Genomic DNA, 19,461 nt, shown 5'->3' on the forward strand with positions numbered 1-19,461 from the left:
ACAAAACATAGCATTTTTAGTCAGTCTAAAAGTCTTTCTTCATTTCACTTAAGGAGAGGAGTTTCTGGCTGTGCTGTGGGGTCTTTGCTACAGGAAACAGTTCTCTGTGAACTTCTCCAACGTGGCTTTGATTTTCACAGCAAACAGTCTGCCAGGAACCTGCTTGCAACATGAAGTCCCTTGCCACAAGTGCTTTCCGTGGGCCATGTAGCTTATGGGGTGCAGTTTTTAAGGATAAGTTGTTCTAGTGTAAAAGCAAGGGTCCTTTTCCTCTGTTTCTGAAAGCAAGGGTTTTCTTTCTCTCTGTTGAAGCCTCTCAGCTGATCACAGCTTGTCAGCATCCACACGCTCCTACAGGAGTGCCTTTTTCTCACGGGCTGTGGGTGAATGCTGCATCCCTGCACGCACTCCGTGAATTACAGGGAAACAATTTGTTCTGTTGTAGTCCTCACCACAGCTTGCAGAAGAATCTCAGCTCCGACGTCTGGGCACCTCCTCCTGCCCATCCCTCCTTTGCACCGACCGTGTCAGCAGGTTGTTCTCCTCACCTGTCATTACCTTTTCCTTTTCTCTGACTCGGGAGACAATTGCTGTTGGTAGGCTCGTTTGTTCTCAAGTGCTGTCGGCTGAAATGGTTTTTACGGAGCTCTGCAGCGCTGAAAGGTGCATTTTGTCCAGGCCCGCCTCTGGGGAATCGCTCGCCTTGCTTCTTTCTCTCGGTGTTGGTCAGGTGGGCTCGGCCGGCCCTGCACAGGCTGCGGGCTCCGCTCCGTGCCTGTTCCTCATGCGGGACACTGAAAAAGGAAAAACCGCTGCTGCTTTTGTCCTTGTGTCCGCAGCATGGCTGGTTGAAAGCGGCTGAGTAAATCAAGTCCATTGCGAGCCATGCCGAGAGAGCTGCAGCCGTGCCGGTTGTGCAGCTGCTCACGGTGTCGGGCCTGGCGGCCGCACCGCCACAGGCACCGGCGGCCCCTCCGGGACGGGCCCCGGCTGGCTCCCCCAGCCCTTCGGAGAGCCGGGACCAGGACAGCTTTCCGCGGTTTTTCCTTCTTAAATATCTTATCACAGAGGCGTTACCAGCTTTTTGCTAACTGGCTTAGCAGTGCGCTAACTCTCAGAGCCAGCCAGCGATTGGTTTTGCCCGACACGGAGGGAGCTGCTAGCAGCTCCCCACAGAGAACCACCTGCGTGGCTGACTTTTTCCCTCTCCACCACAAATCAATTAATGCCAAACCAGCACACAAACATGTCACAGATATCCTTTATGAGAAATCCTTTGCTTAGGATTTTGCCTCCTGAGAAGCTGAGAGGCCTCAGGAACAGAATGTAAACATTGATTATCTGCTGCTGTGGAATGCAACAGGTGGATCTGGGATTGGTGTCATATGGTGTTTCTAATTCATGGCCAATGACAGTCTGCTGGCTCAGACTCTCTGTCCGAGACACAAGCCTTTGTTATTCATTCCTTCTTTTTCTATTCTTAGCCAGCCTTCTGATGAAATCCTGTCTTCTATTCTTTTAGTATAGTTTAATATAATATATATCATGAAATAATAAATCAAGCCTTCTGAAACATGGAGTCAGATCCTCATCTCTTCCCTCATCCTCAAACCCCTGTGCCATCTACCCTCCACTTACTTAAGCTACCTCAAACAACTTACCTCTGTAAGAATAAGCAAGTGCTTTATGATAATTGCCATTTCCCAAGGTAGCTTTGTCTTACTGGAATACAACTGGAATCCTCTGGGGCTAAGAGTAATTAAATGCACGCAGTTTTTTCTTTCTGGTTAATTATTGGCTGTCAGTGGAAGGAGAAGGTGCAGTTGGAAGGTTGTACTTTTAGCGTTTCAAGCCACAATGCTTGTGGAGTAGTTTTCCAAGAGAAACTAGTCGGGTATCAGAGACTCTTTTCATTATATTTGTGGGAGTTTTAGGAAATGCAACTTTGTGGAGGAGACTGTGGGAGTGGAGAGTGACAATTCCCCTATAAGCCCTGAATGCTCTGTTAGTTTTGGGAACTGTTCAAGGAGATGCTTAAGATAATTGATGATTCTATTCCAATCCAAGTCTGCAAATCTGATGAAATGCCCAAGTTTTTCATATTTTGAATTTACATGTGCTGTTTTGGATGCAATTAGTCACATCCAGCTGCTTTTTTTTAACTTGTCTTTTGGTTTTTCAAAAGAATCTGAATGAGGTTTTAACTAGTGTATATTGCATAGAAGAAGTGATACATTTCCTTTATTGTGAACAAAGTTGTCCATATCCTTAACCAGGGGATAAGTTGTCCATACCCCCTATGAGCTGATAGATATTTTACTCCTGTCTTTATACAAGAATGGAAATACAATTCACTTGTTTTGCAGTTACTTAAAGCTTATGACAAACAGAAATGTAGTAACTAGAAGCATAATTTTCAATGGTAACTTTGCAGCTTATTAAACATTTTGACTGGGTTTTTTTCCTGGCAGTTAGTAAATGTAGCATGAAGGTCTACCTGGCTATCCTAACAGCTGAACTTGGATGTTAAAAAATTACAATTAAGCTTAGTCTGTGTATAGTAACAGTAAAACCAAACTAAAACCAGTCAACAATAAACTAGGGTAAATAAACATGTTTCTGCCTGACAAAGAGTGATGCTGGTCCAGAATCTGTTCCTCTACATTTTTTTTTACTTTTTTCATGCCGGAGAAATAAAATTTTGGCAATTTCTTGTGGCCCTGTTCCATTACAGTATTTCTTGCTTCACTAGGCCACCCACTGAGTAAATTGTGTAGCCCTCTTTTTTAGCCTAGAAAGGAGGTTTTAAAGAGATTAAAAAGTTAAATGCACATTTACTTTTTTCCTGTTGACTTTTTTTCCCCTGAAATAATAAGATTTTATTAGCATGACAAATCAGTCAGCATTCATAATATACTAGAAATAATATAATTTAAGAAGATGAAACTGCAGGACTTTTGGAGAAAGTTGCATTCCTCCTTAAAGACAGTGTTAGGCTTTAATACTAATATAGATAAGGTATGCACAGGTCACTTCATAATTTGTTGTGGCTTTTTGCATATTAATCTTGAAAGTGCACAGGCTCAGGTTCTTTTCATTTCCAAGTGATGGGAATCCCTTGGGCACAGAGTGATATTCTCTTGTGTATGATCAGAGAGAGGGAAGAAACAACCAGAGCACTGGTGAGCAGCTGCTCAGGTCCATTTCATGTGCACTGGCCAACATTGTGCCAACTCTGTGCTTGCAGTAGTAAATAAATGCTGTTTAAGAAACTGATGTTAAACCAAGAACTTCATGTTCAGTACTTTTTGGGTTTTTTTTTTTCCATTTTGGACCTGTGAGGTTTGTCAGACGTTACGCAGTGCCCATTACTTGCATGCACTTATTCAAGGAGTCCAAACATCTCAGGCAAAACTTTAATGGGTCAAACACTTGACTGAAAGCTGCCATCAGTAAACAATCCTCCCTGAATTACACAGCAATCAAAAAAGGAAAAAACTATGAGTGCACCTTTTCTGAAGTATGGTAGTGTGAATTCCTGTTGACATGGGTGTGGATCTTCAAAGGCATTTATATCTCAGTAGAGCTTTTGATCTGGATCTAAACAGACAAACTTGTAAACTGTATTTTATTGCTTGGAGTGTGGGTAAGTTGTAGTTTTTATCAACAGGAGGTACACACAAGTGTGCACAGTGACAGGACTACAGGGTTATTCCAGCACTCTGTACATAAGCTGAAGCTATGGTGTTGCTAAACTGCACCACGTAAAGCTTCCACTTCCACCTCAGGATGTTCTAATGAGCTACTATTAAATTTGATTGCACATAGAGCTGTGTGCCTGCCGAAAATGCCTTTTCTTGTCCTTGGGCTTGTCTCCACTAGGAAGATTTCTGCTGGAGAATACAGCAGAGTCCCCTAGTGGAAATATGCTGATGGGAGGAATTCTTGTTAGCGCTGCCGTTCCACCTCTCTGAATAACAAAAGCTGACAGGAGCACTCTGCTGTTGGCAAAGCTGGATCTGCGTGAGAGCTTTTTGCCCTCACAGCTGGCGAGGTGCCTTCTTTGTCCGTGCTTCTGGCCGTGCAACAATCTTGACGGGCAAAATTTTAGCACAGACCTGTCCTTAGGTATCACGGCCTCTCATGAGTGTGAGAGTGAATGATGTTGCTTGCAGGTCTTGCTCTTTATCTGATGAGGCACTGAACAAATTTAATTCCTTACACCCAGGAGTAGATGAGTGCTGTCTACAAAATGCCTGATTTTTTAATTGCATATTATAAACATTATCTATAAGTACAGTCATGAAAATGTATTCCTATAATGTCTTGAGAGTTGTAGTGGAGGAATGCTATTTGTCAAGAGTTACAAGCACTGAATTTACCAGCTGGAGTTGATTTTTGCTGGATACTATTTTGTGATTTCGGTGCTGGGGAAAATTGTTTCCAAATTGTTCCTTCTGCTCCAGGTCTTAGGACTACTGAAACTTGAGAAGGGAAGAGATTGTGTAGTCAGATTGCAGCTGGATCCCTTCACCTTGTTTAATGGAGCTGTGAAGATGATGTGTTCAAGGAAGGCTGTGTAGGCAGCGGGTGTGAGATCCTTGATTTAACACTGTAGGCCTGCTCAGGTGTGTGGTTTAGTGAAGGAATCCCTGTGTGTAATTTCCATCCGTAGCTCTGTGTGAGACATACTGGGCTTTTCTTGGCCCAGCTGCTCTTTGTTCGCAGCTCTGAAGTTTTTCCCTGGGAGTCATTGGTGCATGGACTGGGTAGGCAGTGTGGAGAGCGTCTTCTCCTGACTGGTGCCTCTGGCCAGGGCTGTGGCCTTACTGATTGACACAGGTGTTCTTCAGGGGAGAGAGGATGCAACCCTAAAAAGTGGGGGTAGTGCTTTGGGTTTGGGGTTTTTTTAATTAAGAGAGCAATGAAACTTTGTTTTTACCCCACAAATCTTTTCAGAGATGAAGGATGGATGGGACCTCTGGCTAACGGGAATAAGCCCTGTTCCTCTAACGGAGATAGGGTGGATTGCAGGCGCGGAGCTTTTCCCGCAAGTTGTTACTGACAGAGGTGCCCCGGGGACGTGTCAAGGAGAAATCTTGTTCATGCGTCAGCGGTCACCTCGGTGAGGACTGTCCGGGTTACACCGGTAGGCGGTTTAACCCCGGGCACCAAGCGCCACCGGGGCACGGCGGTGCGGATGGCCGGGGGCTGCGGAGAGATGGAGCGGAAGGCGTTGGTGGCGTGCGGGGCCGGCCGGGCCCTCGGGCGGCTCCGGAGCGGCGCTGCCCGTGCGGCGGGGCCCGGCGGTTCCCCCGGCCGCGGTTGGCCGCGCGCTGCGGCGGCGGGAGCCGGCGCGGCACTTCCTGTGTGGGGCGGGCAGCGGAAGGACCGCGCGCGCCGCCCCGCAGGAAGCGCTCCCGCCGCCGCGCGCCGTGGCGGTGAGCGCTCCGCCCGCCCGCCCGCCCGCCCGCGGGAGCGCGCCTCGCCGCCGGCCGCTGCGCGCGCCCGCCCGTCAATGTGAAGCCGCTCCGGCAGCGTAAACATGGCGGCGTCCGTGCATGAGGGGCCCACGAACCAGCTCGACCTCCTCATTCGGGCCGGTGAGCTGCGCCGCGCCGGGCCGACGCGGGGCGGGAGCGGGGACGGGCCGGGGCGGGGTGGGGGGGGAGGACGCGGCGCACGTCGCGCTCCGGCGGCGAGCGGGAGGCAATGGAGGGCAATCAGGAAGTGATCACCTTGGTAGCGGCCGGCCCGCGGCACTTGCCTCCCGGCGCTGGCGGCGCCGCCGGGAGTTGCGGCGGGGCGCGCGGAGGAGTTTAGCGGGACTGGGGAGGCTGGGGCGAGAACCAGGAAGTGCGCGGGGCTGTTGTCCTCCCGCCTTTCCCGGCCCTCTCCTCGCCCCGAGCGCTGCCGCCACGCTGTCTGAGCGGGCAGGCCGAGTGCCGCCGCGCACCGCACGCAGGGCCGCGGCCCGGTCTCCCCGGGCACCGCACCCCCGCGCGCGTCCCCCGCTGTTGCGGCGCCTGCCCCCCCCCGCCCCCGTGCCCTTTTAAACTCCGCTCCGGCGGCGGGGCGGGAGGAGGCGCCGCCGGCAGGGCCGCGGCCCCACGTGCGCGACGCGGGGGGGCGGCGGCGCCCCCTCCCCCACGCGCGCCGCGTAGCGGAAGCGGCGCGTTCCCCCGGGGCCCCGCGCGGGGGAGGCGGGGGGCGCCCGCCGCCAATGGGCGCGCGGCGGCCGCGGGAGTGGCGGCGCTGCGGGCGGGCGGGCGCGCGCGGCACCGGGGCGAAGCCGACTGTAAACACGGAAGTGGCCGCGCCGCCGCCGCACGTGGCCGCACCTGCCTGCGGGCGCCCCCGGCGGGCGGGGCACGGGCGGGCGGCAGCGCCGTCCCGGGCAGCCCCGCAGCCGCGGCGCGGTCAGGAGGAGCCGGGCGGCGGGAGTGCTGTGCAGGTGTCCCGCTCTCTCTGGCCGCTCCTCCGCACCGCCGGACCTTGCAGCCGCCGGGCGCAGCCGCTGCCGGGGCGTGGGCCGTCTACCCGAGCTGTAGCGCTTTTTCGGGTGGTGTTTTGAATCCTGCATGGGTCGGCCTCTTTCCGTTCTGTTATATCTGTCTGACAACAGGATACTCCGGTGATCGCAGGACTTGTCTTAAAGTGTGTGGTAAAGCCCTGGAGAACGAGCAAGGTTACAGCTGACCCAAACCTCAAATGCAGTGTCAAGCATTCAGTTCTCCACCGAGGTTGTACTAGATCTGATTTTATTTTTGCCTTTACGTCATGAATCTGAACTTGTAAAAGTAGTCCTTGGAGCCATAAACAGTACAGTGTATGGCATTATAGGTAATGAAAATTGTGCAGTAGCTGCACGTGAATTTTCAGGGATGGTCAAGCTTAGTACTGGCTTTGCATTGACATGGCAGTGGGTTTTTAGAGGCAAATGCTCTGTCATTTATCAGTGTATTAAGATATGTTTTCAGAAAGGGCCAAGTCACCTTATCATCATCATTTATTTTACTTAATGTGGAAAAATACCCAGGGTTTTTTGGAGGAGGATGACCTACCCCCCAGACATGGAAAAATACGCCACAAAGCAGTGAAAAACTGTGCTGCTGCATAACAGAGTAGGTCCTGAGCATTCTGACACCTGGGTCTAGGATGGAGCAGTAGCCTGACTTTCCCAGCAGAACAGCTTCGATTGCTGCAGGTCTCACCGCTGCAGGTCTCAGTGAGTTGTTTTTGACTTTTGATTGTCCGTGAATAGAGAACGTTTAAGGAGTTGGTCATTGTGTCAACACCTTCTTAAGTCACTGTACCTAGATTGCTTGAGAGCCAGTCCTTAGATAAATAATGAATGACCTTTGCATTGCTCTTTTTGATGTCCTTTGTCATGCTAACCTCATTAGCCCAACCAATTAATTCCTTTTTTTCCATATTTGCATTGCAGTGAGTGATACCTATGCATATCTAGTATTCCCACCATCATACTATCAAGATACCATATCTGTTTACTTAGTTTTATATGTAGATATCACGTGGATTTAAGCGAGGAAATCTTTATCCTAAGGAATTATAATAATTACAGTAATTACATGTTGCTTTTTCCCATGGCTGCTGGTTTCAGTGTTGACAAAATTCAGTGTTTAATAACTGTGGGAAATAAGATGGGCCAAAGTTATTACTGCTTAGAGTTCTCTTAGCTGCCAGTTGTAGGAGCAGCTCCTGAATGACTTTACAAAGCTCTGTTTTGGCTTTGCAGTTGATATTTCTGTCAGTATTGGGCTGCTAACATATGGCTCACAGTGAAACAAGTGTTTTGAGATGGTTGCTCTCATCTTTGTTATTGATCTGCCTTTATGCAGTGGGTTAGGCATCATCCTTAATTTGGGTGCAGCTGAGAGTCTTGGACAGAGGCAGGCTCAGGGAAATATTGAAAAACCCAAGATACTGGTTTTTGGTTTCTGAATAAATGTCTGCCATGAAACAAGCAGTAAACTGAAGAATGCTTTCTTTTCCAAGTCAGGTTTTGCATACAGGAAGATTTCTGGGTATTACCTATAGAGGCAATTCAACTGTTTTTAATTAAGATGTTGTTTAAGCCCTCTCACTAACTTCCACTGCTGCTTTTAAATGCTGGAATAAAACAAGCCCATGAACACCAGTAAACTTTAATGAGGTCTGTTAGTGTATAGGTCACTCTACTGAGTGCCATGCTTGGAATTGTGAATTCTTCAGTGGAATGTTGCTGCGATTGCCTGATAGCATTGAAGGGGAAGCTATTGCAGGTGCCACTGCAGTGCACCTGCAGTGAAATTTGAAAATTTCAGTAGATCTTTTCAGTCTCGTAAATTGCTTTCAATGATTTTGTTAGCCTTATGTTAAAAGGGGGGGACATTGTTCCCAAATGAATATGTTGCCACTATTTTTTTCTGTAAATCCAAAGTACAGCCCTTTCAGGCTTAATTACCAAGGTTAGTATTTTGTAACAGCTGTTGAGAACCTTGAATAATCTACTATACACACGATTTGGGTAGAAAGTGGAGTTAGCAAACATTAGGCCAACAGTGAAAATACATATCAACTAGCCTACTTACCTGTTTACGCTTTATATCTCAATTTGTTTTTTGAGTTTTTTTTCTAGAAATAGATCACAATTTTTAAATTTCTAAGATAATGTGCCAAGGACTCAGATTCTTTAATAAAAGCAGTAAGATGAGATTTGATTTTAAAGAACGGAAGATACGTGGTGGTCTTAGCTCTCGTGTGTTCTAGATCAGTAAATGGCAGTTCTCTTGTTACTCAGTTAAAACAGCGTGGAAAATTTGCTTCCATCCACATAAACAACTTTGCTTCATTTGGGCAAGTTACAGTTCTTTCTGAAATGATTGTATAATACAGCAGACCTACACCTTGAATTGTTTACTGGAACAATACAGTCTATTTTAGCTTTGGGGTCTTAAATATAGTTGATAGCATAAATATAATAAAAATAGAATTGGGCATTTTCAGAGAAATGGGTGACACACTTCAGTTTTTGATTAGAACTGTGACACATATATCAAAGGCTTGGGAAGTTGTCTTTTTTAATTGTGGAATCCTATTTGTTTTGTTTTCCTTTTCTCCCCATCTTTTTTTTGTGAGAACTGCTGTGCTACAGGTATAATTTAGTTGATGGCACTTGGTCTGGTCATTTGCAACAAGAGCTGCCTGTTATTTTCTTGCCCCTTCTCTGAGAGAGCCTGTTCCCTCACTTCATCTTTTATGATGGGTTTCTTATCTGGTTTTGGGTACCGTGGCTTCTATCTGAGCACTCTGACATGCTGTCTTCTGTTGGACATTTTCTAGCATGTCAGAAAGATATTTTACATAAATTTGTGCTAGGGTACAAATTTCTCTTTTTTTCCTTCCCACTGTGTTGGTGCAGTAAGCATTCCCTGTGAGGAAATGCAAACTCCTGATGTTCACTGGGTAGACAAGTGCCTCTAAGGCTAAAGCCATGCACTGGCTAAAGGAGAATCAGTTAGCTGGGAAGACTTGGGACTTGGTAATAGAACTGAGTTTAGTAGGTGTTTTAATAGCTGTCCTTTTGGCAATGTTAGATTACTTTGTTAGCTGCCTTGATAGACAGACAGCATGTGTTGTTCAGCCAAAGCCAGAAGTGTTACTATTTTTTGCTTGATATTTTTTAGGTGACAGTCTTAGTGGAGTCCCAAGTAGCTGCCATGGGAAAAGCATTTGTGAAGTGTGTGTTTTCAAGTGTCAGAGGCTGTTGTGGAGTAGACAGTGCTGTTTTTATTGGGAGCTGAAGGGTTGCTTAGGGCAGAGGTTGAGTGGCTCCTTTGCTTTCCTGTTACAGTTCTGCAGTCCCAGTCCCTGATGCTGGCTGTGTTCCCTTTTCCTCCACTCCGGTCCTTCAGCAGAATATCCTAGTGCTGGAGAAGTACATAGGTGGCTTTCTGCTATGTGTCTGCTAAGTACCTCCTAGTTGTGCTGCAGTATCTAAACTGTTCTCTGTAGCAAAGTTTTGTATGCTTTTAAGCATTTAGGAAGTAGTAAATTCAATACCTTCTTAAAATTGAAATTTGTCACCTGAGTTTGAATTTCTTTACACAAGTCCTTTATATACTGAACCTAATGGCACAGAAGCAGCTACCTGGTTGGAGAAGCTTTACTGACAGGCTTTGAATGTTATTGCATGCATTAGAATAATAACATATATAAATACTGATTTGGACTGTGTAATTTCAGTAGTGTTGCAGAATTTACACCTTTTTTATCAACTATCTGAATATTGTTCCTGTATTCTGGTAATCAGTGAAAATTTTTATCAGGTAGATGAGGGAAACTTAGTTATCAAATTGTGTGCAACTGAAACTTTTGTTTAGCAAGAGAAATGTGTAGTCAGAGGGTTTGCTGCTACGGGAGGGCTGCTCTGTTACAGTGCAGGTGGTTAGGGCTTGGGGTATAACCAAACAGCTGCTTGGCAAGGAAACACTTGGCCAAGCACGGGGAGCATCCAGGGTCTGCAGCTGGGGAAAGGGGCTCATGGTTGCCACTGGTTATCCAGGGACAGAGTGCAAAATAAAGACCCTTCTCTGGTTTTTCTGTGCTCTTAGGTAAGGTTTTACTGTTCACAGCCTGGGGTGAGGCAGTGTTGGCATGTCAGCCTTAACAGGCATCTCGTGTTCCAAAAGATAAAGCCCTCTAAATAGCATCCCAGTGGGCAGCAGGCTGCTTCAGCAGGAGCTTTGTCACCTGTAGGTTTGCATTTCTGCATCTTCCACATTTCATCCACTTGCAGCTCCTGGTTGATCTGTTCCATCTGCTGGCTAGTAGATTGTTCAGGTTTTTAATCCCTGCATTTGTACAAACTGCAGTATGCTGGAAGGCTTCCCCATGTGAGCCTGCAGGGAATCTCTGTGGATCTGGCCTTTCCTTCAGTCAGAACTAACTCTGGCTTTATGTTCCCTGCTTTTCACTAAACAAACCTCGAGGTATTTGTTAGACTTGTTCAGTAACAACATAGGTGCCTTGCAGTTTTTGTGGAGAGTTATTCCCAAATGCTCTTTAGTTCAGTGATACTAGAGCTAGGTGGCTCTGCTTAGGCTAAAGATAGATCTCCTGGTTGCTGGCTGCCTGGCTGGAGTGGTTCAGCCTAGAGCAGATGGCCATAAATGGAAAGAGCAAGTGGAGAGAGACAGCCCTACCTTGGCCAGAGTGTGGGTAATGGGCAACAGGTGTTCCTGCAGTCACCACTGTTCCAGACCTTTACAAGGCTGAGGAATGTGCAGTTAGCTTTGCACAGAACTGGAGTTTTGCATGGTACATTGGGGTTTTTGTGTTGGTGCTGTGATCTGCACTGTGTCAAACCTAACTGTGCTCTCTTGAAGTTACATTATTTTTGATTAATTACTTTTCCTAAATTTTCAGAACTTGAAAAGAGAACTTTTTTTTACCTTCTTCCCTTAGTTTTTGCATAATGCACACTCTTTATACTGTTTGTTCTGCTTTGTGGTTTTTTTTAACAACCAGCCTGCTAAAATGAACTCAAAATTATTTTCAGTGTCAGAAATCAAAACAGGATGTATGTTTTGGAAACTAGTCTTGTATTTACATACATGTATATACATAGACATGTATATGTACATATTTATGCAAAAGACTGAAAATTTGAAGAGGTGACCTTTAGATTTTAATGGGATAATAGTTGGAGATGGTACTACTTCTCTGTTCTGCTGCATTAATTTGTAATCATCCTCATCTGTTTTTTTCTGGTTAATTGGAAGGCAGAAGACAAATCTCAGTCTCTTTCTGTAAGCTCTTGAACTCCTCATGGAAATGAGCAGCTTGCTTGTGAACTAGGAATCTAGTCTAGGAAGTGACAGTGTCAATTCTGCTTGTCTTACGTCTTCCCTAAACATTTTTGTTGGCAGGAAGGTATAAAAGGTATGAAGACATCTGATAACCTTGTGGTTTTCATTCTAAAGGTTGAGAAGTGTAGTTGTACAGGGATACATGTGGACTCCTGTAAGTAACCTGTTCTCATAATTTTTTGTGTCCTTCTGCAGTAGAAGCATCCGTCCATGGCAGCAATGTGCACTGCACAGATAAGACAATTGAAGCTGCAGAGGCCTTGCTTCATATGGAGTCTCCTACCTGCCTGAGAGATGCCAGGAGTCCTGGTAGGTCAGCCACAGTCTCTGCTCTCTCTGGGAGCCATTTCTCCTTCTGCTCATCACTAAGACAAGCCAAGTGGGAAACCTGGTTCTCTGAAGAGCTGTGTGCTGTCTAAAACATTTGCCTGCATATTTAAAAGCTACTGATTTGTTGAAGTTTTACATGATTTCTCCACCCTGCAACACGTATACTTACAGGTTAAATCACTTATCTGAGAGGGTTTCTTGGGAAGAGATAGTAACAACATATTTGAAATTAACTTTTCCCCCCTAAACATCATGGAATACTTTTTCACTGTGCAGGTGCCAGAGCTCTGGCACAGACTGGCCAGAGAAGCCATGGGGACTCCATCCTTGGAGATAGTAACAAGTACAAGATCCTGGGCAACCAGCTCTAGGTGGCACAGATTGAGCCTGGAGTTGGACCAGGTCCCCTTCCAAACCCAGCCCTTCTGGGTTCTGTGAATCTGACTTTTTAAATTGCTGAAATAAAGAGTTGTTTTAAGGGAAAAGTATTTCTATTCATCTTTCCATTTTATAAAGAATACCCAAAACCCATGTGCTGCACAGTGTTACCAGTCTGAAAAACCAAACCTTAATGTTGATGGTTACTTTAACTGATGTCCCTTCTGAAGTTATTTAATATATGTTGGATGAAATAGTGATCAAACTGAAATGCAAAAGCTACAAAATAGGAAGTGGAGATCAGAGTAATGATCAAAGATGAAGCTCTAATTTGTTTAAAACAAATTGAGTTTTGTTCTGAAGAATATTGGTGTGGTACTTGTTTTTGCCTAAAACTACTGACAAGTGTGCATGTTTTGGGGAGTTGGATTGATTTTCAAGGTGACAGGATTTTGGAGCAGAACCTTTATACAGTGTTGCATATGCTTTGTTTAAAATAATTTTATGTAAGCTACATTAAAATAAAATCAGGTAGAAACTTCATCAGATATTCTTTTTTTCTTCTCTTGTAGTGGAAGTTTTTGTCCCTCCTTGTGTGTCCACCCCAGAGTTTATCCATGCAGCCATGAGACCTGATGTGATCACAGAAACCGTGGTGGAAGTGTCAACAGAGGAGTCTGAGCAAATGGATGTGTCTCCTGTTCCAGCTTCCCCTGATATCCACGAACCCATGAAGAAGAAAAAGGGTACATATGGCTCTTCATAGGAGCAGTCTCACAGTTTGACTTGTGTTGTCCACTGCCATGGATGGTGCAGTTGGTACAGGGGAGCATGGATTGGATGGTCTGAGCTCTGTGCTCAGACAGACAGATTGATGGGAGTCTGAAATGTGAGTCCTTAGAGAAATGGGTCTGCATCAGGAAAAAAGAAGGAGCAAGAGAATGGGCTTGGACAAGCCATGAAGGAAGATGGTTTCTGTGTTGTGTATTGTAACACCAAGTGGAGGAAGGGCAGAGTATTCAAAGAGGACTTTGGTGGTGGGTAGCCACTTTGTGGGAAAGGTGGGAATATTTGGTGAGATGGTAGACCTGGGCTTCATGCAATCAAGCAACAGGGTAAATACTAACTTAAACATAAATCAGTTTACACAATCATTATCAGATCTTATTTGTGACATTTTTGTCTTTCCTGTCTAATTGGCATGTCTTGGAGGAGAAACAATTCAGAAGAGTGTTTGGTTTCTAAGCATTTTGTTGTCCCATGAGAGGGTGGCACCTCTAAGGTTGCTCTCTCTGGTCCAGCAGTTTTGTTAGAGGCATCAACACAGTTCACATAGCTTTCGGAACATTGGTTTAATAGTTTCCAGACATGCTGAGATGGAATATTTACTTGTAATTTAGAGGGAAACAAATGCATTGTAGTGATAAAATGACACAAATCCAAGATCTTTGAGTCTTAGAATTAATAAAAATGCACTTTAACTTGTCTGCAATTGAGTAAAATCTGCCTGTGAAGTAAGCAACTGAATGGTGATTACACTGGATGTGCAGTAGTGATCTAAGAATCCAAGATTATCCATGTCTGTGGCAAGGAAACAGCAGGGGGGGAATACACAAACTGCTTTTTTCAGCCAAGGCAGACTGTAAAATTTTACTCTGCATATGATTAATACTTCTTTTTCCCCATGTGTTACGTGCAGCTGGCCGTAAACCCAAGAGCCAGCAGTCAGCTTTACCTGATGGGTCTCCAGATCTAGGTATAAAGAAGAAACCTAGAGAAGGCAAAGGTACATTTTTCCATTCATTGAGTCTTTTAAAATAAGCACTGTATCTGCATGGTGTTTATCACAGGAAATGTGCATATCTTTTAAACTGTGATGGATGAGATTGTATTGATTTTATTAGGGTTTTATACCATGTCTTTAAATGCGTTTGTACAAGATTTAGCACAGGGATGTATCTAGGATGTGCTCTAGGAGTCTCCTCTAGTACCCTCCACAGTTAATAGGTTTTCTCATTTTTTATTTGCTTTATTTGTGGTTATTGACTTGTGATGTCTTTTGTGTTATGTTTCACCTTAGTGCTACACACATGATTTATTAAGCTACTGCTGTAAGACTTGTTTTCAAGTAGAGACAGCATGTGAGCATTTAGTAAGGTCATGGTTGGAAGTAAGGGTAATAGGGTTGGAAATAGGATTTCTGAGTTAATTGACAAACTTCAATGGGAATTTATTTTTTGACTAATAGGTTCAGTTTAGTTTAAGGAGAAAAACAAATGATGGTGTGTTTCTGTATTGGTTGAGTGGAGAATTATGTGCAGAAGAGTTGTAATGTTAGTTCTGATAAATAGAGGCTCCTTTCTTGGGCTGCAAGCCCCTGCTGCTCATTCGGCAGAAGAGAGAGTGGGACATGAGCTCACCTTTGGTTTCCTTTGGGGTGGTGTGCCGTGTATCAGCTCTTCCCTGAGTGCAGTGACACATGTGGATCCTGCCTCCCCCTGGTGCCCTGAAGTTGTTGTGAGGTGTTGCTGTAGCTGGGAGTGGCAGTTTAGTGACCAGGAGCAGCAGCATGCTGGCTGGAACAGTGTGCAGTGCTCAGCTCCACTGTTACTTCGACATTTGTTTAAAAGCAAGGTCTCTGCTGTTTACTTAATTCCTTATCTGGCTACAGCTCCTGAGTCATCAGGTTTGTCAGGAGGGCAAGGAAGAATGGGACTGACTTCATGGAGATGTTTGCTCATGGAAACCAGTGCAAACACTAATTCAATTTCCCTACAGTGCCCAGAGTTGCTTTAGGTTTGGTGTAGCAGTGGACTTCAGGGGAGATGACACATTTTGTATCTGCTATATTTAAAAATACATCTTGTTTAATTATTTCCTTTTTCTGTAGTCTTCTTGAATCCTTGTCTTTCTTTCTATTTCAGGTTTTAGTATTACAGCTTTCTGTTACCTGAACAGTACTTTCCAGTTGTCCCAGGTCCTAGTTTCCTGGACAAATAATTTGAAAAAGGAGGCCTGTATTTCTCTCTGTTCTCCTTTTTGTGCTGGTGAATTCAGCTCTACAGCTTCTTGTTTTATCAAGTGGGAGATGGTACTGCTCTCTGGTTTTCAGGAGATTTTTTAGCTTTCTTTTAAATTTATTTCATTTCTATGGCACTTCCTAATGACCTACATATATCTCTTGTTCTCATGAAGTATCTCATTCCATATTTTGTATGGAAGTACAAAACTTTATTTTGTATTTCCATCCATGTTTTTGTATGGAAGTACAAAGCACTTTATTCCAGTTGAAGTACAACTTATTCCATAAGTTGTACTTCAACTGGAATAAAGTGCTTTGTTTTCTTGATGTCCTGCAAAACATTTTGTTAACTGGATTTAATTTTTGTTACTTATTTTAGAAAGCACTTGCAAAGGTAGGCTATTTCATACGCAGCATGGGTTTGGAAAAGCAGGAATTATTCTACAGTTTAGTACTATCAGAGTTAAGTCATGGAGAAGGAGAGATGATTGTGCACATTTGGGAAGGGGATCCCTTGCTGGCATTCCTTCCTCTGTGTATTCTGGATGCTTTCTGGTGCAAAGTGAGGCACCTGTAAATCTGATTTAATTGTGCCCTACAGCTCATTTATTCTCTTGTAGTTCCTGTTTGCTTTCTGATCCTGATGCCCACTTATGTTTTTGCAACAGCTCTCGGGAAGGGTTAGAGCATGGGGTGCCAGCAGTTAGTGTGAGAGTCCCAGATCCCTGGCCAACTTAACCACAGTTGAGATGGTTTGTTGCTGCAGGCTGTATGCCTTTTAAAAATAACTTATTTATATCCTCCTGTTTTGCAGTGTCATAAAATGTACTGGCATTTCATGTGCTGTTTAATCAAATAGAAGAAGAAAATTCTAGCACTCGTCCCGCTGCATAGATAGGTGCAGACTTGGAACACCTCCCATGCTTCTTTTCCAGAACTGAACATGGGTATTGGATGGAACAGGCAGGCTCCTGTGCTGTGTAGCTGATCACTTGGAGTAGCTTTTTCAGAATGTAAATATTCATGGAAACTTCACTAAAGTTAACAGAGTGAATGAGTATGTGCAGGTTACATCCTCTGTGTAACATGGCTTATAATGCAGGTCATGTGGAGAACTTTCTATTGTCTTTAAAAGTGGTTTCCTAACACAAAAATGCTTTCTGGTTGTAGGAAATACAACATACTTATGGGAGTTCCTGTTGGACCTTCTTCAGGACAAAAATACATGTCCTCGATATATTAAATGGACTCAGAGAGAGAAAGGAATCTTTAAACTTGTGGATTCAAAAGCTGTCTCCAAACTCTGGGGAAAACACAAGAACAAGCCTGACATGAACTATGAGACTATGGGAAGAGCTCTGAGGTAAAAATTCTTAGATCCTTAGGTTATCTATTCCAATTTAAAATCTTATTTTTGCCCATAGAAATAGAAAGGTTCTGAAATTTTAAAAACTTTGCCCTTTTGCAGATTTAGCCTTCAGTCTTGCAGTCCCTGTAACTTTTTATATTGCCAGTAAATTTGCAATTTTAATTGCTGAAGTGTGTATTTGAAAGGTAAGATTTTTACAGGTAGATCCTTCAGATCATTTGCCAGTGTGTTCTAACAGCTTCTTTCCATACCTCCTTACACTGTAGATTTTACTGTGATTACTTCACGTTTTCTTGTTAGCACAGAGTGACATTTTCTTTAAAATCTTGCTTAATACTTAATTGTACTATACTTGCAGATACTACTATCAAAGAGGAATCCTGGCTAAAGTTGAGGGACAGAGGCTTGTGTATCAGTTTAAGGAGATGCCAAAAAATATAGTTGTCATAGATGATGACAAAAGTGAGTCCTGCAATGAAGATTTGGCAATGCCTACAGATGAAAAGTCCCTGGAAAGAGTGTCTTTATCTGCAGAAAACCTTTTAAAAGCAGCAACCTCTGCACGTGGAGGAAAAAATTCCTCTCAGCTAAGCTGTACCAGAACAGAAAAAGCAGTCACCAGAGTTGTGAATATTGCCTCACCAGCTCATGACACATCCTCATCTCATCCTTCTACTACCACTGCTACTGTCCCAGCAACATCAGCTCCCAGGTTTGTGTTAATGGGGCTGTTGAATTTACAAAGTCCTGTTGCTAGATGTGCAAAAGGTTTGGGGTTGGGCTCTTTGTTTGCTGGTTTGGCTCTTTCATTTTTTTGTTACGGTTAGGTTTGGGTTTTTTTAAGAACCAGTTAAAAACCTGTCTCTCTGAGAACTGCCTGTCCTTGTTGTCCTCTGTGATGGTGCCCTGTGTTTTGGCCTAAACACACACGTTTATCTTGTAGGACTGTTCGAGTGGCAATGCAAGTGCCCGTTGTCATGACCTCCCTGGGACAGAAAATCTCAACTGTGGCAGTGCAGTCAGTAAACGCAGGGTCACCCTTAATAACCAACACGAGTCCAACCACAGCAACAACTCCAAAGGTAGTAATCCAGACAATCCCGACTGTGATGCCAGCCTCTGCTGAGAACGGAGACAAAATCACAATGCAGCCCACCAAAATCATCACCATCCCTGCCACGCAGCTCACGCAGTGTCAGCTGCAAACGAAAGCCAGCCTGTCTGGGTCGGGAAGCATCAACATCGTGGGAGCCCCGCTGGCGGTGCGAGCGCTGACGCCCGTGTCCATAGCTCACGGCACGCCGGTGGTGAGACTGTCGGTCCCTGCTCAGCAGCCCTCTGGCCAGACGCCTCCCAGGGTCATCAGCGCCCTTCTCAAAGGCCCGGAAGGCCCCTCAGACACAGCTGCTTTGAAACAGGAGTGCGAAGTGAAAACGCTGCAGCTGGTCAAAGAGGAGAAGCCAGCAGATGGAAGCAAGACTGTAACGCACGTGGTAGTGGTTAGTACACCCTCAGCTATTGCCCTTCCTGTGACAATGAAAACAGAAGGAATCATCACGTGTGAAAAATGAAGAATGGGTTTCTTCCAGCATGGACTCCTGACTGTTACGGTTTTGAATATACTGACGTGACTGGGGGAGGCATGTGGATGCCACCACCAAGTCAGAAAGGAGAGTTGTGGAATGTTAATAAACATGCATATGTTCAAGACTTACTGGAAAAAAAAATTATTTCCCCGTGTTTCAGTGGGACTCAAACCACGCTGATCCGCTGATTAAAAACTGCCTCTTCCAGTTGGGGAACAGCTGAACCTATGGAGATTGAAAGAGAGAGGGACTGACAAGGGACCAAACAATTTCACTACGCTACCGGTTACCAAGCTACACTAAGACCTGAAACACTAAGAGGGAGCTGTGTGAGAGGTTTGCCTTGGTTTTTTGTTTTCAGGGGGAGAGGAAAGTCTCATTGTTACACAAATGCATTTTATGTGCATACCAGCGATTACTACTGTGTGCCCACAGTACTCAACTGGTGCTATGTGAAAAACTATGCTACTAGGTGTTGTAGGAAGTGAAATAAAGGAGATTAAAGAGCTTCTAAAAGAAGACAGAGGCCTGGAGGGATTTTTGTATCATACAGCTTAAGCAGATTCAAATTGAAAGCCTTAGACTGATTTTCAGTTATCTTTCTTGAAATAAGCTAATGGCTTGTTTGTGTAAAGCTTTTTTATTAAAAAAAAATTTTTTTAAAAACCTTATACCTAGCACAGTATTGTTATAGAATAACATGTAACATATTTTGTATGGTAGTTAAAAGTCTGTCTAAATTTCTTAATCGTGGACAAAGTAGCAGCAGGTTTTCTGCCTTCTGCTGTACCATGCCTGTTTCTCTCACTTAGCCTTGACATCTGTGCATACATTTCAGTTTCAGCTCTACTCTCACTTCAGAGGTCACGCCCAGCATGAGCTTTTGTCAGGTAGTTCTAAACC

At 44.7% G+C, this 19,461-nt stretch overlaps 1 protein-coding gene across 5 annotated transcripts in view; it reads left to right on the top strand.

Annotated features, from left to right (window-relative positions):
- Window positions 1-18,682, top strand: part of ELF2 (E74 like ETS transcription factor 2) — a 34,070-nt gene extending 15,388 nt beyond the window's left edge. For 4 of the 5 annotated variants that reach the window (XM_077176665.1, XM_077176669.1, XM_077176666.1 and 1 more), the window contains 6 exons: window positions 12,069-12,182; window positions 13,154-13,327; window positions 14,281-14,367; window positions 16,774-16,966; window positions 17,331-17,684; window positions 17,916-18,682. In XM_077176665.1, the coding sequence (XP_077032780.1) occupies window positions 12,069-12,182; window positions 13,154-13,327; window positions 14,281-14,367; window positions 16,774-16,966; window positions 17,331-17,684; window positions 17,916-18,543 (1,550 nt within the window). In that variant the 3' untranslated portion in view covers window positions 18,544-18,682. Of the gene's footprint in view, window positions 1-5,457; window positions 5,604-12,068; window positions 12,183-13,153; window positions 13,328-14,280; window positions 14,368-16,773; window positions 16,967-17,330; window positions 17,685-17,915 lie in introns of those variants that run through there. The other variant, XM_077176667.1, reaches the window with a different exon arrangement.
- Window positions 18,683-19,461: the final 779 nt, after the last annotated feature.

The sequence above is a fragment of the Agelaius phoeniceus genome, chromosome 4 (genome assembly GCF_051311805.1).
Source record: "Agelaius phoeniceus isolate bAgePho1 chromosome 4, bAgePho1.hap1, whole genome shotgun sequence".
NCBI classification, from domain to species: Eukaryota; Metazoa; Chordata; class Aves; order Passeriformes; family Icteridae; genus Agelaius; species Agelaius phoeniceus.